Raw genomic sequence first — 16,417 nt, forward strand, 5'->3', positions numbered from 1 at the left:
TAGAATGAGGGTATGTGAGGTAACTGTCGGGTAACTTTTCTGCCCTACTGCTGGAAAGAGTCCTCTGAAAGTAGGAATGCATTCCCTGAATATATTCTCTGTGATGAAAAACCTCAGTCTCTCTATAGACTGTGCCAGCCCAAGCCCAGCTAGAAAGAACGACTGTCGCATTAGACATTTCTATTTAATGAGAACATATCATATCCAATTCCTTTACACAAATCTTAAAGTCCCCCAGACAATGCTCCGGCTGCTTTTATAGAAATAGGATTTTCTGGGGCTAATATCGGTAATAAGGGTATAGTACTCTAAAATAAAAAAAGCAATGGTAAGGATTTCTCTAAAGGGCAGAGTTGGCTGCTTTCCGAAGAAAACGCAACGGGCGGTCATGATCATGAATCACTTTAATGAGATTTGGGGCTATTTCAAAAGGTTTGAGCAAATGCCAAACTTTTTCTCCCAGTAACCAGGTTTCCATCCAACCATTTCATGCGAGTAAAGTACATGTCGGATAAAAAAATGTTGCGACAGGCCTGATGGAAAAGCTAATTTGTCGGTAAACTTTTCAAATGTCGAGAAAACAAAATACGCTAGACAAGGTGGGATATTTTTGTGTGAGTAAAATTAATTGGGCGAGAAATGGCGGGATAAACTTGGAGTCACGCAATGATATGTTGTGTGGTCCTCACACTACAACTCGGGAAAGCATACAATTTATTAGGCTACAGATTAAATCAATTCTGATGAACTTCACAGGGTTGGGCCTCCCGAGTGGCACAGTGGTCTATGGCACTGTGTCGCAGTGTCACTACAGACCCAGGTTTGATCCCAGGCTATGTTACAACCAGCCGTGACCGGGAGTCCCATAGGGCGGCACACAATTGTCCCAGAGTCATTTTGGTTAGGGGATGGTTTGGCGGAGGGTGCTTTAATTGGCTCATCGCGTATTAGCGACTCCTTGTGGCGGGCCGGGCGCCTGCAGGCTGACTCCGGTCATCAGTTGAATGGTGTTTCCTCTGACACATTGGTGCAGCTGGCTTCCGGGTTAAGTGGGCAGGTGTTAAGAAGCGCGGTCATGTTTTGGAGGACGCATGACTCGACCTTAACCTCTCCCTAGTCCGTTGGGGAGTTGCAGCGACGAGACAAGATGGAAATTGGGGAGAAATAGGGGGTAAAATTTTAATTAAAAAAAACTTCACAGGGTGATGAAAGTGCACGGTGATGAGCTTGATGTTGCTTTCCAATAAATATTTAGGGTCTTATTCTGGTGACATGATGATCAATGCTTGGCTGCCATTTGAGAAACAAAAATAATCTCACTATTTAGTCCTTAATAATCTCATCATGTAGGTAGCTTAACCAGGATCTGGGGAAAATAAATTATGAATATGACAAGATCTCTTCCCTGCCCAGAAAGCTACCATTCACCAGCTCTGCGAGTTATGTCAATATACATTTGTTACTCACCAAATATGCAACAATTGTCATTTACTGCAGTTATGCCCGGTACGTACTTCCAGAATAGGTGTATATGAAAATATACAAGCAAATGTATTGTTTTTGACCAGAAAAGGCACTGCTAGGGTTTCAATAATTTTCCTGGTTTTCCCCCAAATCCCAGTTGGAGGGTCCCAGAATCAGGAGGGAATGAGCACGACATGCTAAATCCTCCAACAAGGATTTCTGGAAAACCCAGGGAATTTAATTGAAAGTTCACACAATTTTGCAACCCTAGCGATGCCTCTTCCGGTCAAAAACAATACATAAAAAAAACATGATTGCTTGTAAATTTTTATTTAGACCTATTTTGGAAGTACAATACATACCAGGTGTAACGGCAGTAAATTACATTAGATGCAGGCAAATTTGGTGAGTAACAAACATATTTTGACAAAACTCTTGCAGAGCTGGTGAATGGTAGCTTTCTGGTCAGAGATGTCATCATATTCATCCTCTCCCTTGCCCAGACACTGGTTCAGTAGGTAGCACACCTGCACTGTATGTACAAGCTCTTGGCTAGAGCGCACACGCCAAGCACAGAGTGGGCACATTCACAATATAACACACGTTTTTTATGAACAAAACCATTAGAGTTGAAAATGCGGTGGAAGCCCATTTATCTTGTATTTTTTTTATTTGGTACATGGAAATGTAACCACACGTTATTTTTATGTGCACTATGTCATCACGCACAGCCTTTGTCTGCAGCAAGTCAATTTGATAGAAACATCTCTGGTGTGAAAATGCACATATTTTTCGAATGCCGATTTTTTTATATTCACATTAAAATATGTTGCCAATTGGATGGAAACCTAGCTATTATTTGAAAAACATTTCAAGCCAAAAGTAGAACTCAAGCATGACTCAGGGAGAGGTTCCCTAAAATGAATCTCACAGATGGAGATATGAGAGAGCAATGTATCCCAACAGGCATTTGTCTACAGGTCAGACAGGTAGCTAGGACAAGGAGGGTAAGGTCACCTTGGCAAATCGTCGGCTGTAGTGGGCCATGACCTTTGGGTCAGGACAGTCCAGTTTCTTGATGATCTCAAAGCTCTGGTTGAGCTGGGTGAAGACGTCCACCACCGAGCAAGAAAAGAGAGCATGCTCAGATGTCTGCTGGAACTGGTGGGAGAAGGGGACGGAGACAATTGTAACTATATAGTTTATAGTAAAGAGCTGACAAAGATTGGTTATTTTCCCGTTACTCACTCCATCTTTCTTGTCTCTCTCCAGAGCTCCATGCATGAACTCCATGGAAACGCTTTCATTCTCATCCAGCCACTGCAGCACAAACTGTAAGAACCACCTGCACATGGGAAAGATTGGCGTAAGGGGTAAAATAGAGTGAACCTATTTTTATACACATTTCTTAAGTTTAGACAAGTCATAGTTAACTCACGATGGGTAGTCGGGTACAACCCCTTTGAAGTTTGGCAGGTCCTTCACATACTCGTTGTACAGCCACTTGACCTTGAAGTGCAGGTTCATGTAGTCAGCACTCTTACACAGCCGGTGTTTCTCATGCTCTGTGGAGACAAACACCAGAGAGTGAGTGTGTCTCTCTCTGAGGGTGTGTTTCTCATGCTCTGTGGAGACAGACACCAGAGAGTGAGGGTGTCTCTCTCTGAGGGTGTGTTTCTCATGCTCTGTGGAGACAGACACCAGAGAGTGAGTGTGTGTCTCTCTGAGGGTGTGTTTCTTTTTGTGCGCGTGTGTGTGTGTGTGTGTGTCATTGTGTACAAGTGTGCATAAATATGCACCTATGTATGAGTGTGAGTCATAATATTACTGTAAGAGTAGTATGGATATTTAGGGCACAGAACAGGTACGATTCAGTAAGCTTGGAGGTAGAGGAGTGAAGAGCAGCCAGCCACCCCCAGCGGGCTGTACAGCCACAGCCAGGTGACATGAGGGCTCTCCTCTCTCAACTGGGCTTTGAAGTGGGCTTACTGCAGGCTGAGTGTGTGGTGGGCGGCTCCACTCCCCTTGTGCCCCTGGGCAGGGTGATTGATTAACACACACACACACACACACACACACACACACACACACACACACACACTTAACCATTCAACTCTCCTGTGAGAGACATCTTTCATTGGGAGTGTGAAAAGGAGTTTCATGAGGACAGAGGAAAGTTAGAGATGTACAATCCACCTCTGGGGAGAGGAGGTAATGGATGGGGTCCTGGGAGACATGAGCAGCTTTCACACCCAGCCCATCTACTCCCTGCGTCCTGTAGCCCTCTCGCTCTGCACCGCATGAAGCTCTACTGTATCTCACATCCCCAGAACTCCTCCATCCTCCCCTGGGATACCCCTCTCTCTCTCTCCATCCCGCCTCATCCCTCTCTCCATACTCGGCTTCAGTGTAGCTTGCTCCCCATTCTTCTCCCTCCCTAGTCATCCCACTCAGCCCTCCACCTTACACATCATTCTCTATCCTCAGAAATGAAATCAGAGACGGAATAAGTAAAACATCGTCGGAAACTGTCCGACCACAGAGAAACAGCCTTCCCTATAGGATTACCTTTGCATCTCTGATGGAAACACAGATCTAACTATGTTTATATGTTGGGGGTTCTGGGAGGAGAACAAGACAAGAGGAGTGATGGGGTGGGAGTTGATGCTCTTACCAGCATAAAACGTCTGCCCACGAAGGTGGAATTCAGATGGGGCTAGAACACAGAGAAATTAGCACGGACCGAAGGAACGAAATGAAAGACAAGAACAAGGCAACACAATAGAAAGAAATAGATGAAGATAGAAGTGGAGAGGAGGATGGAATGGAGACGAGCCATACACAACTGATGAATGCAAATGGCTTGCCAACGTAACTTCTGTCACCTTTTGGCCAGATTCACACAGTAGTGCTCTGGTAGAAATACACTAAAATACATTTTATAAACTGGGTGGTTCCAGCCCTGATAGCCGACAGGCTGAAAGCCGTAGTATATCAGATCGTACACCAGGGGTATGACATTTTTTTTTACTGCTCCAACTAAGTTGGTAACCAGTTTATAATAGCAACAAGGCACCTCGGGGGTTTGTTGTATATGGCCAATATATCACGGCTAAGGGCTGTATCCAGAACAGTACCTAAGAACAGCCCTTAGCTGTGGTATATTGGCCATATACTGTACCACACCCCCTCGGGCCTTATTGCTGAAATATCTAACGGCTAACAGAATACTGGCACATCTTGTAGAATAGCATAAGAAGAGGGTCTCTTATTTACAGTACAGTATGCAGTCTTACCCTGAAGCCACTGGTAATGATCAACGTTATCCATTACTGAAAGAAAGATATGGTAGAAGACACACACACACAATGCTGAGACAGAGACGGAGCCACAGACAGGGGGTGGAGAAGACAGACTGGGGAGATTTCCTTTTCCTTCTACTGTTACTTAGTACCTATAGTACGCTCCACATGTAGAGTTGAAGTCAGAAGTTTACATACACCTTAGCCAAATACATTTAAACTCAGTTTTTCACAATTCCTCACATTTAACCAGAGTAAAAATTCCCTGTCTTAGGTCAGTTAGGATCACCACTTTATTTTAAGAATGTGAAATGTCAGCATAATAGTAGAGAATGATTTATTTCTTTCATCACATTCCCAGAGGGTCAGAAGTTTACATACACTCAATTAGTATTCGGTAGCATTGACTTTAAATTGCTTAACTTGGGTCAAACGTTTTGGGTAGCCTTCCACAAGGTTCCCACAATAAGTTGGGTGAATTTTGGCCCATTCCTCCTGACAGAGCTGGTGTAACTGAGGCAGGTTTGTAGGCGTCCTTGCGCACATACGCTTTTCGGTTCTTCCCACAACTTTTCTACAGTATTGAGGTCAGGGCTTTGTGATGGCCACTCCAATACCTTGACTTTGTTGTCCTTAAGCCATTTTGCCACAACTTTGGAAGTATGCTTGGGGTCATTGTCCATTTGGAAGACCCATTTGCGACCAAGCTTTAACTTCCTGACTGATGTTTTGAGATGTTGCTTCAATATATCCACATCATTTTCCTTCTCATGATGCCATCGATTTTGTGAAGTGCACCAGTCCCTCCTGCAGCAAAGCACCCCCACAACATGATGCTGCCACCCCTGTGCTTCACGGTTGGGATGGTATTCTTCGGCTTGCAAGCGTCCCCCTTTTTCCTCCAAACATAATGGTCATTTTGGCCAAACAGTTCCATTTTTGTTTCATCAGACCAGAGGACCTTTCTCCAAAAAGTACGATCTTTGTCCCCATGTGCAGTTGCAAACCATAGTCTGGCTTTTTTATTGCGGTTTTGCATCATTTTATGGAATTTTCCAAGCTGTTTAAAGGCACAATCAACTTAGTGTATGTAAACTTCTGACCCACTGGAATTGTGATACAGTGAACTATAAGCAAAATAATCTGTCTGTAAACAATTGTTGGAAAAATTACTTGTGTCATGCACAAAGTAGATGTCCTAACCGACTTGCCAAAACTATAGTTTGTTAACAAGAATTTGTGGAGTGGTTGAAAAACAAGTTTTAATGACTCCAACCCAAGTGTATGTAAACTTCCGACTTCAACTGTATACACCGAGGCTCATTCTTTCACCATATAGTCACGACGCACGCAAACACACTCAGACAAAAGGCCAGGTAGGGCCATTAAGACTGGGAAAATGGTATTAGTGGTTGAGGAGCTTGACCCCAAATTGACGCAGATTGGACACGTGTCTGCTCGGCTCCTGATAGGTCATCCGTGGTGACTCACCCTCCATGGCATACTTCATGTCCTGGGAGAACAGCGCCCACATGACCTCAGCACACACCTTCCCCACATTCAGCTCCTGAGGGAACCTGGAGGAGAGATGGTTGAGAGTATAATTACACACTGGAAATATTACAGGAGTACATAAATGATTAGTGTGTTTGGATACTAACTGGTTGAGCACAGGTGTATAGGAGTTCCTGTCCTCCTCTATGATGGAGACTATAAGGGTGATCAGTTTGGGCCAGAAGTCCAGGTTCTTGATGCTGGGGCCCTGCTCCTCCAGGGGAAGATCCTCTTTGTGCTGGACCAGAACACAACCACACTCCCAGTCAGACAAAACACCGCATGTAACACTGCTGGATTAAAGTGATATCCCTTGACATATTCATATGAAAAGGGTGTTGACTCAAAAACAAATTTGGACCAACGGGCAAAATGATATGTAAATTGTATAGATACTCCTCTAAGAAAGCCAATGATCCAAACTTTATGTCTCTATCATAATCCGTTCAAAGGTTATTGGAGTTTTTACTCTTGTACGATGGTTAAAATTAGGGTGACAAAATGAATGGAGAACAGAGGAAAAAAAGTGGTCATAAATCAGGAAAACAGCATCACGTCAGCTAGGGGGGATACTGTGCAAGATTTAAGGTTAACTGACAGGCTCACTGTGGAACTCGCCATCTTTCTTCTCGAATCCGGAGGACATAAAACATATGAGAGGTAAGATAAATAGTGATTTTGAGACGTGACGTAGTATTTTAATATACGCTGTTCATATTCATGCGAAGTTCCTGTTCTTTTCCCAAAGACTTCACAAAAACAAGCGCATTTCTGTGAAATGTCAACAGAGCACTGAGGGTACTGCAAGCTTTTTATTTCTTTTCAAAGCCTTTTGCATTTAATTCAGCTCAATGTCATGCTAATTTTGATATTTGCGACACTCAGAAATAACTTGGAAGACTAAAAGTAAATTCCTCAAGTGTCAGCGATAAAGCTGCACCACTGTCAACTGAGCTTGGTGCTTATTATGGGATGTATTAGGTTCTGACATCTGACTTTTTGATGTTAATGGTATGGTAGAGAAAGACCCCACTGAATGATTCAGAACATGAACAATTATACTTGCCTTGGTAAAATGTATTTTCTAACATAATGAAGTGAAATGTCGTCACCAAAGTGCATTTTCAACCACTCTGGGTAGAATGGATAGACACCCTAATATGAATAACCTGCATTAATTCTGTTAGTGTAAATGGCAGTGAGTAGAACTGAGATCGACTGTGTGACTCACTGTGTCTAACAGCTGGTACTGGTGGCTGTACAGCTCCTGGCAGTTGTTGAAGATGTAGTCGTAGGTGGAGTTGAGGCAGGCCTTAACACAGTCCCTCACCACCTGACTGGCTCTGGGGGGACTCTGCAGTTCCTGGACCTGAACACCAGAGGGAGATGAGCGTTACAGAGAGAGAGAACCCTTACACAGCACTATAAAGAGTGATATTATATGGTGATGATTTACTGTTATAACACCAGTACTCATTGAGAGTAAGAAAGACAAAACACATCAAAGGCAGGAGTAGAGAAAAGATTTCTTCACAGAGAGTCTTTGTAGCCTAGCCCTTTGGCCTATACCTTCATCCTGAAGAAGGTGATGCTGGTCAGTAGGTCCACAGTGGACTTCAGGTCCTGGAGACGATCCTTACTGCTGGCAGGGAAGTTGTTCTGAGGGAGAACAATTGGGGACCATTCCATGAGAAAAACAGAGATAAAAGGGGAAGGTGCATATTTAGAGGTCAATGTTAAAACTCCTCAACTTACCCTATATGTGGAGAGGTCAATGCGCAAGGAGTTGTGGAGTTGATCCAAGAGCTTGACAAAGCGCTCTTTCTGTTGGAGGGAAGAGAGAATTAAGGTGAAAATCATCCAGAGAAAGACAACCTGTGGTATATGACAACTACAAGGCAGATGGTGTTATTAGGGTTGGGAGAGAAAGGGGTGTGGGGCCATACGAACCCCAAAGTTGGAGGCGGCGAAGCGGTCAGAGGCGGAGACATTGGTGGAGGCGGTGGTGTGGGCGTAGAAGGCATTGATGTTGGCCAGCAGGGTGCTCATCACCGCCGGAACGCCAGGACACATGTACTTAGAGGACAGGCAGGCGAAGTGCCTAAACACACCAGGAGAGGGCCCTGTCAGGGAGGGCTCAGAGACAGCAGCTCAATGTTCGTTGATTCTATTATTTTAAAGTTTCATTATGTCTCTTGTTCACATACCATAATTATCGCAATGTAATGTTCAGGTCAAAATGCTAAGAACATGTTTATGTAATTTGACTCAATTTATACCACACAGACATCTTTCATTACGGGGCAAAATAATATACAGTAGCAGTGGATTTCAGGGACGTATCAGGATTTACAACACACTGCACAAAAGCAGGCCTATGTTTAGCTAGCTAGCACTCTCTCTGGGGTCAGGTTTTCACCCAATGATCCCTCACTACGTGGGACGGCTGTCTCATTTCTCCCATCAGGCCCCTGCTCCATTCCGTCTGAGGGATGGCCACCTGAGTGTGCTTTGTGTAAATGATGGAGCCGGTTAACAGGCATCTGTACGGAAAATAGCACCTCATGGAGACAGAGCCATTTTCAGACAATTTATAATTGACTTTCCTTCATTTGGGGCCACCAGCGAATGACAACAGCACCAAATGGCTATTTCATATTAGAGAAAAGGGGGAAGAGAGGGGGAGAAGGACAGAGTGAGACGGAGAGAGCACAAGAGAGAGATAAGATAAATAACAGAGATAAGAGACGAGAGAGAGAGAACAAGAGGGAGAAGAAACGGAGAACGAGAGAAGAAAGAGGGAACAAGAGAAAGAGAGTGAACAAAAGAGAGGGAACGAGAAAGAGAGAAGAAACGAGAGTGAGAGAACAAGAGAGAGCGATTGAACAAAGCAAGAGAAAGTTAGAGTAGGTTGTCAGATTCCTCTGACTCACGTCATGGCCTGGTAGATGGACTCGATCCCGTATCGCATGGCAAACTCGTCCACTATCTCCTGGGCCACCTCGTCAAAGTACACCTTCCAGGCATCATCTCCTTTGGCATCTGGGATCCTCACCACCCCCTGGCCCAGAACGTCCGTTGAGTGGTGGAAGAGGTTCTGGAAGGCAGACCGCCACAATGTCCGTGTGATACAGAGACCCACAAGTAGCTGTGTTTCTGAGCTGGTTTAGGACTAGTTTCACTGATGGTGTCTGCAGTAATCATACGAACAGGGAGATGTACTGAGTGTTGTACCTCGTGTAGACAGGTGTACTGGACGTGATAGGGAGCCACTTTCTCCTCTCCCTTGATCTCCACACTTATGTGGAGACGGATAGCGCCGGACACGGCTGACTTGTCGGTCCTCTTCTCTGTAACAATAGACACACACACACACACACACACACACGTCAGTGAGTCAATTACTATAATCTAGATCTGTCACACTAACCAGGTCTGCTAATCAAATGGCAATTACAGACTATTACTATCAATGGGTGTACAGTGGCTCCGCTACAAGGCCATTCAGTGGGTGCTATACTACTAGTATTACTACAGTTTGTACTGAGGACAAGGGCTCAGGGTTGTATGGATTTGTCCTTGTTCTTCCGGCTGAAGACACTTCAGCTGGTCTTATTCTGGAAGTGGCGTGTTCAGCAGCTCACCCCCGGCTATTTCCCCTGACAGCCACATTATCAGGGTAATTCGTACGTGTCGTCTAAGCGGTCGCGATACGACTGGAGTGTGCTACATATTAATCAAGGAGGAGATCTGCCCTAAGAGGATGGAGGAGGTGAAAGAGTGGCTTTGCTTATGATTTCACATCTCTTTTAGTGTCGAACACAGTCAATGAGTAACATCAGCTAAATGTATATTTCACAGTCTAGGGAAAGTGTACAGACGTTTTGCTTGTCATAGGGCTAACACACTGCACAACCACTTTAACATTCAAGAAGTGCTGTTCCTTTGAAGGCCTTTTCAGTATCATGGTGGAGTCGTTTTCAAAAAGTCATGATTAAACAGGCAAAGAAAGAGGCCTGCAGCTTCAGAATGGCACAGTTAATCACATACCCATGCATGCAAACAAACACCACATCAGTAACTCATGGTGTGTGTCTCATCTGCAGGGATAGGAAGTCCATGACAGACAGTGAGGCATCCCTAAAAAGGTTGACTATCATTAAGAGGAGGAAGAAAAAGGAAAGCTAAGGGCGATGAAACAATTCACTTTTGGAAAGTGTTTAAAGCTAGAAGAACATTGACAAGCTTGTTCAACACCCCACCCTCCTCCTGAGTCCCTAACCAGCCCATTCCAAAATGGAGAGTTTAAAAAAGCTAGAAAACAGAGGAAGAAAGAAGCCATGTGGACAAAGGAAGAGAGAAAGGGGCAGGAGAGGAAGCACAAGTGAGAGTAAGCCCAGGGGAAAGTAAAGACTTGGTGGGGACAGCCAATGTTTTCATCCAGGGCAAGTAGGAGCCTTAGGGCCACTCCTCGCCTGTGCAATTGGGCGAGAAAAATGGTATTGCTGGCCAAGGGAGACGTGGGTAATGAGGTACAAGCACAACACAGACTGGACTACAGAAGAGGGCTAAGATGTAGAACAGAGCTGGTGACATATGAGAGGCAGATGCACTAGGGTGCTAACTAACCCACTGTGTTACCGTAAGAGGTCTTGGGTGTTGCGGGAGCAAGCAGATAAGGATTTCACTGCACATTTTATGCCTGCTGTAAACTGTGTATGTAACAAATACATTTTGATTCAATGTTTTTTTTCCTTAGACTTTCTACCCATCATTAACTAACCCTGGGACAGACAGGCCATTAAGACAAAGCACTGTGTAGCAACTAACAATCTGGTAGTTCAAAGGGTTGATTTCAGCCCTCCTATAGAGTATAATAATGATAGAGTATAATTCAAAACGGAAAGGGAGGGGATTGGCGGATGCAACGAGGAAGCTAACAGAATATGCCTTTGGCATAACTTAGAAGAGTAGATGTATGGGTGATAGGGATTAGAGCAGTACATATCTGGAAAACGGAGGATTCCAGGATAAAAGAAGCATGAACAAAACAAACAACCTTCACCCTTTGATCATCTGAAACGTTTTGATTCTCACACCAACCCCATCAGATCAGAAGGGAATATTCCCTCAAAGCGGCGGCTGAATAAAAGCACTTCTACGTTGAGACCCGTGTACACACACTAAAAATAGAGCCTCTTGGACACAATGAGGAGGGAGCACAGGGGCATGTGAGGACTGAGGAGAGGCTGTGAAAGGGAGAGGGCCCTGTACACTGGACACTTTCCAATGGCTCAGAGTTGGCCTGGTATGGACAGAAGCCATGAACATTAGATTAACATTGGATCAACAACTCCAAAACAGGCCCTGTGTGAACCCACTATTATTTCTCAGGGCTGCGATGCAGTGGAATGTCCCCCTTTGACGCGGTCATTCTTACCACTTTGACTTATCTGTACATTCACTTAACATAATAATGATGGGTCTCATGAACACAGGCAGCCACCTTCGTCTCACATACAGTCGACGTTATACTGCAGGACGTACCCAGGTTATACCAGACGTCCATCTCTCCGCTGAGCGTGCGGACCTCGATGATGCTCTGACCCAGGAAGTCGTCGGACTCCCTCTTCAGACGCTGCTTCACCCGGGACTTGATGTCATCGTCCTCGTCCCACACACGCACCTTGATGCGGTCCGACGAGTTATGACACTCGCTGGGGCAGAAAATGAGTAAGGTAGCGTTAATGTGAAGATTTCATACCAAGAACAGATATGCATGGTAATTACATTGCGTGGATGCTAATATTGCAGCTCATTCTAAGGTAGTTGAACTGAACTAGGTGTGGCCTGATGTAATTTAAGGGGAAGATTTAATTACGCCTGTGTGCACCACTACCCTGAATAAATTAGTGTCTCCCATTGTCAAAGGGCTCCAGACAGCGTGTGACATTTTGGAAGTGGGTTAAACATGACCACATACTTCCTTTGGGTGAGGAAACCTAGACTGCCTGAGACTTGAAGTCTTGGCCTGCTTACACATAGGAACACGCGCTCTCGCGAGATAATACTACTGACTACATGTGCAGGGCCAAGTCAGACTCACAAGTGGAACTTCTCCTCCCAGACAGGGTTGAGGTTGCCGTAGATGGTTTTGGTCCTCTTCTTGGTCTTGCCCACCTGGACCGTGACGTAGGGGTCGCTGGAACCCGTCTTGTCTTTGGCCTGCAGTCCCTGGGCACACAGCACTGCAGACAGACATATGAACAGTGAGACAGAGAAACATCATACCACAGGTGGACAGACAGGACGACAGAGTCATTCGAAATCAATAAAGGAGACATGGACAAATTCAGATGGGGAGAGAAGACTAGTTACAATACAATAGAACAGTTCATGGAACGTGACCACTGGTGCAATACCATTACTCTCTGTGTCGGTGTACCTGTGATGGTGATCTTGGCCGACCACTTGGAGGTTCCGTCCAGTACACTCTGTTTGATGGTCTTCATCTGCTGAGCGTGGATCGCCTTGCTGACGACAAAGACATCCCGGATCACGTCAAAGATCTCCGGCTTGTTCCTCTCCCTGATCTTCATGCGGTCCTTCATGGCCATGATGATGTTCTGGGTACGATCCTCAGCCCCATGCTTGGAGCTCTTCTCCGCAGCACCTAGAACATCAGAAACCACCCAAATACAGTACATGGAATAGGAGTCTCTTTTTGGCACCATAATGTGAAGGTTGTGATGTAAACATTCGAATATATCTCCCCAGTTGTTAAAAGCTATTTATTTGACCATCCGAGTGGAATGACTGAAAGCAGTTGGATGTATAATTATGTATTTTGTGCAACATCAATCATAACCAACGGAGTACACCATATAATTCCACTGTACTTTACATGTCACTGACAGCTGTATTCTGGGATGGTGAGGAGGTAGAAGTAATTCAATAGGAAAGTTCGAGCCACCAACTCGGTAGACAAAGTCTGGAAAAGTGTCAACCCAGCCAATCAGAGAAATTATAAACAAATCTATTGCAAAATGCATATCTATGTCTCATACACTGTCAATCATGTGACTGGCTTTTGAATGCATCAGATAGCTCAGTTTAGCAATACGGCTGTGTCGTCGCAAAAGGATCCTAAACATACTTCCTCTGTCTAGCTTCAGCTGTGCTGTGCTGTACTTACGCTGCAGGCAGTCAGCATTCAGCAGTTCCTGGCACTTCTCGTGACACTTGACCCCGCACTCGGAGCACCTCATGCCCTGGCGGGCGATGCCCCAAAGCAGCCCCTCACACTCGTAGCAGTAGGTGGGCGTGGTGGCCGTCCACACCTCAAAGTTATGGGGCGTGGTGCAGGAGATGGGGTAGATCAGAGCCTGTAGAGTCTTCTTATAAACGTGGTTCTTCTACAGAGGGGGAGGAGAGAGGATACTGAGATATTACTTGTTCCTATGATATTGGTCCTCTCAGGTGAGTTTTGAACAGTCTTGATTAATTCAGTTGAGTAACATGCATCCCATGATGTACTCACCAGCTCCTCGTCTTTTACGGAGGAGCGCGCGGCCATGGAAGAGGTAATTCCAGCCTTTCTAGCCTGGACCAGTGACTGTGGACGACAGGGGAAAATCTTGTTAGTTGCCATGTTAACACAACTAAACCCAAAACAGTGATCACACAGATTGGTGGAGTATTGTAAGTGTTCTGTGAACCTTTACCCAGTGAGTGTACTACCCAAGTGAGTAGTACAAGGCCCATAGAGTTTTAAACACCAGACCGGGTGAAGGAAGGAACTAATGTAAGGATTGTTACAACATGGGAGGAACTAAACCATCACTGACCAGTCGAGACACTTAACCCAGGTGTGTGTGTTACCAATGGAGGATTCAGATAAAACCTCGGTAGTGATGGTCTGTACATGGCTCAGCATGTAAGGGTGGAGAATAAAACCCAACAGAACAAATCAATCTATCATATGAATGAATTAAGGGGAGGTAGAATACGAGGAAGGGAGTATTGTTTTAAATGATTATATCAAGTAGGAACACTACAGTGCATTTGGTTACTCAGGTGCAGCATGAAACCCCTGTTGCCCATTATTTGCAGAACAGCTGCATGGTGTACAATCTCTTGTCCTACTTGATATACAGTCATATTTTTTTTTCTGACTACAAAAGGAAAGGAGCAATTGTGTTTTTTCCACTTACCATAGCCTGACCAAGGAGAGTGATTGCATTCAAGAGAGTTGTGGGGAATAATTAGAGAGATTGTAATACTGGTTTCACATGTGCCTCACTGGGTGATAGCTCTGTGATTCCTTATGATGATAGCACTTTTTTTCAAGCAAAAGCTGAAAATATCAATTGAATCCTTAATTATCAAGATGCTTCTCTTGTTCTGGTATTACAGGATAGAAAAACATGTACTGACAGACAGGACAGAAAGTGTGATTTGAAGCATTGAGACGGATGGGAAGCAACACTTACCACGTCGCTGACCAGAGGTATAGGCCTCCTCTTACGAAGGTCTGGCATGCTGTCAATCCCAAACAAACCACTTCCACCGCTGTGGACACGGAACAGAATGATACACTCGTACAGAATACACAGAAACACATGCATCAGCTTTTACAGCACATTAAAAAGGCATGCGAAATATAAGTCAACATTGACAGAAATGATTTGGGCGTCATGATTTACCCTGGTTTGATCCAAGCTTGTCTGGAATTGGGTCCATCATCTCGTCCCTGTAGGATTTAACACACATTAGTTTTTCAGATTCAGTAATTAGACCACAGTAATATAGTTAATCTTATTTGTTAAAAAGGTACACAGAGGTTAGAGAGAATGGAAAAAGACAGAGCAGGTTGAGTTTCACCTCTTGGATGGTACATGCAGAACAAAACGCTTTCAGAACAGCAGCATTTTAAGTAATGTCTCGAGACAAGGAGAGGATTACATTTGATCCATACATGGCATGATTGTTGCCAAACTGAAAAGCCTAAAATAGATAAAATTCAACAACCGATATGATCATTGTTTATATATACACAGTACCAGTCAAAAGTTGACACACCTACTCATTCAACGGTTGTTCTTTATTTTTACTATTCTTTATATTGTATAATAATATAGAAGTCATCCACTATGAAATAACACTTATGGAATCATGTAGTAACCAAAAAAAAGTGTTAAACATGTCAAAATATATTTTATATTTGAGATTCGTCAAAGTAGCCACCCTTTGCATTGATGACAGCTTTGCACACTCATGGAATTCTCTCAACCAGCATCATGAGGTAATCACCTGGAATGCATTTCAATTAACAGGTGTGCCTTGTTAAAAGTTAATGTGGAATTTCTTTCCTTAATGCGTTAGAGCAAATTAGTTATGTTGTGTCAAGGTAGCGGTTGTATACACAAGAAAAGCTCAAATACGCAGAGAAATGACAGTCCATCATTACTTTAAGACATGAAGGTCAGTCAATTCAGAAAATTTCAAGAACTTTGAAAGTTTCTTCAAGTGCAGTAGCAAAAACCATCAAGCGCTGTGATGAAACTGGATCTCATGAGGACACCACAGGAAAGGAAGACCCAGTTACCTCTGCAGCAGAGGATACATTCATTAGAGGTAACTGCACCTCAGGTTGCAGCCCAAATAAATGCTACAGAGTTCAAGTAACAGACACATCTCAACATCAACTTTCAGAAGAGACTGCGTGAATCTGGCCTTTATGGTTGAATTGCTGCAAAGAAACCACTACTAAAGGATACCAATAATAAGAAGCGACTTGCTTGGGCCAAGAAACACAGGCAATGGACATTAGACCGGTGGAAATCTGTCCTTTGGTCTGAGGAGTCCAAATTTGAGATTTTTGGTTCCAACTGACGTGTCTTTGTGAGACGCAGAGTAAGTGAATGGATAATCTCTGCATGTGTGGTTCCCACCGTGAAGCATGAAGGAGGAGGTGCTTTGCTGGTGACACTGTCAGTGATTTATTTAGAATTCAAGGCACACTTAACCAGCATGGCTACCACAGCATTCTGCAGAGATAAGCCATCCCATCTGATTTGCGCTTAGTGGGACTATCA

The 16,417-nt window shown here is 44.3% G+C and overlaps 1 protein-coding gene across 3 annotated transcripts in view; it reads right to left on the bottom strand.

The window, feature by feature from the left end:
• unc13bb (unc-13 homolog Bb (C. elegans)) overlaps positions 1-16,417 on the bottom strand; it is a 106,569-nt gene that overhangs the window by 11,548 nt on the left and 78,604 nt on the right. For 2 of the 3 annotated variants that reach the window (XM_029709222.1, XM_029709223.1), the window contains exons 3-20: positions 15,026-15,072; positions 14,813-14,891; positions 13,861-13,935; positions 13,516-13,735; positions 12,766-12,993; positions 12,427-12,568; positions 11,868-12,037; positions 9,555-9,670; positions 9,254-9,417; positions 8,271-8,421; positions 8,076-8,144; positions 7,890-7,979; positions 7,552-7,689; positions 6,428-6,558; positions 6,258-6,343; positions 2,903-3,029; positions 2,713-2,809; positions 2,482-2,625 (exon numbers count right to left, since the gene is read on the bottom strand). In XM_029709222.1, coding sequence (XP_029565082.1) covers positions 2,482-2,625; positions 2,713-2,809; positions 2,903-3,029; positions 6,258-6,343; positions 6,428-6,558; positions 7,552-7,689; positions 7,890-7,979; positions 8,076-8,144; positions 8,271-8,421; positions 9,254-9,417; positions 9,555-9,670; positions 11,868-12,037; positions 12,427-12,568; positions 12,766-12,993; positions 13,516-13,735; positions 13,861-13,935; positions 14,813-14,891; positions 15,026-15,072 — 2,274 coding nt within the window. Of the gene's footprint in view, positions 1-2,481; positions 2,626-2,712; positions 2,810-2,902; positions 3,030-6,257; positions 6,344-6,427; positions 6,559-7,551; positions 7,690-7,889; positions 7,980-8,075; positions 8,145-8,270; positions 8,422-9,253; positions 9,418-9,554; positions 9,671-11,867; positions 12,038-12,426; positions 12,569-12,765; positions 12,994-13,515; positions 13,736-13,860; positions 13,936-14,533; positions 14,540-14,812; positions 14,892-15,025; positions 15,073-16,417 lie in introns of all 3 variants that reach the window. The other variant, XM_029709224.1, reaches the window with a different exon arrangement.

Source organism: Salmo trutta, chromosome 23 (genome assembly GCF_901001165.1).
Source record: "Salmo trutta chromosome 23, fSalTru1.1, whole genome shotgun sequence".
Lineage (NCBI taxonomy): Eukaryota > Metazoa > Chordata > Actinopteri > Salmoniformes > Salmonidae > Salmo > Salmo trutta.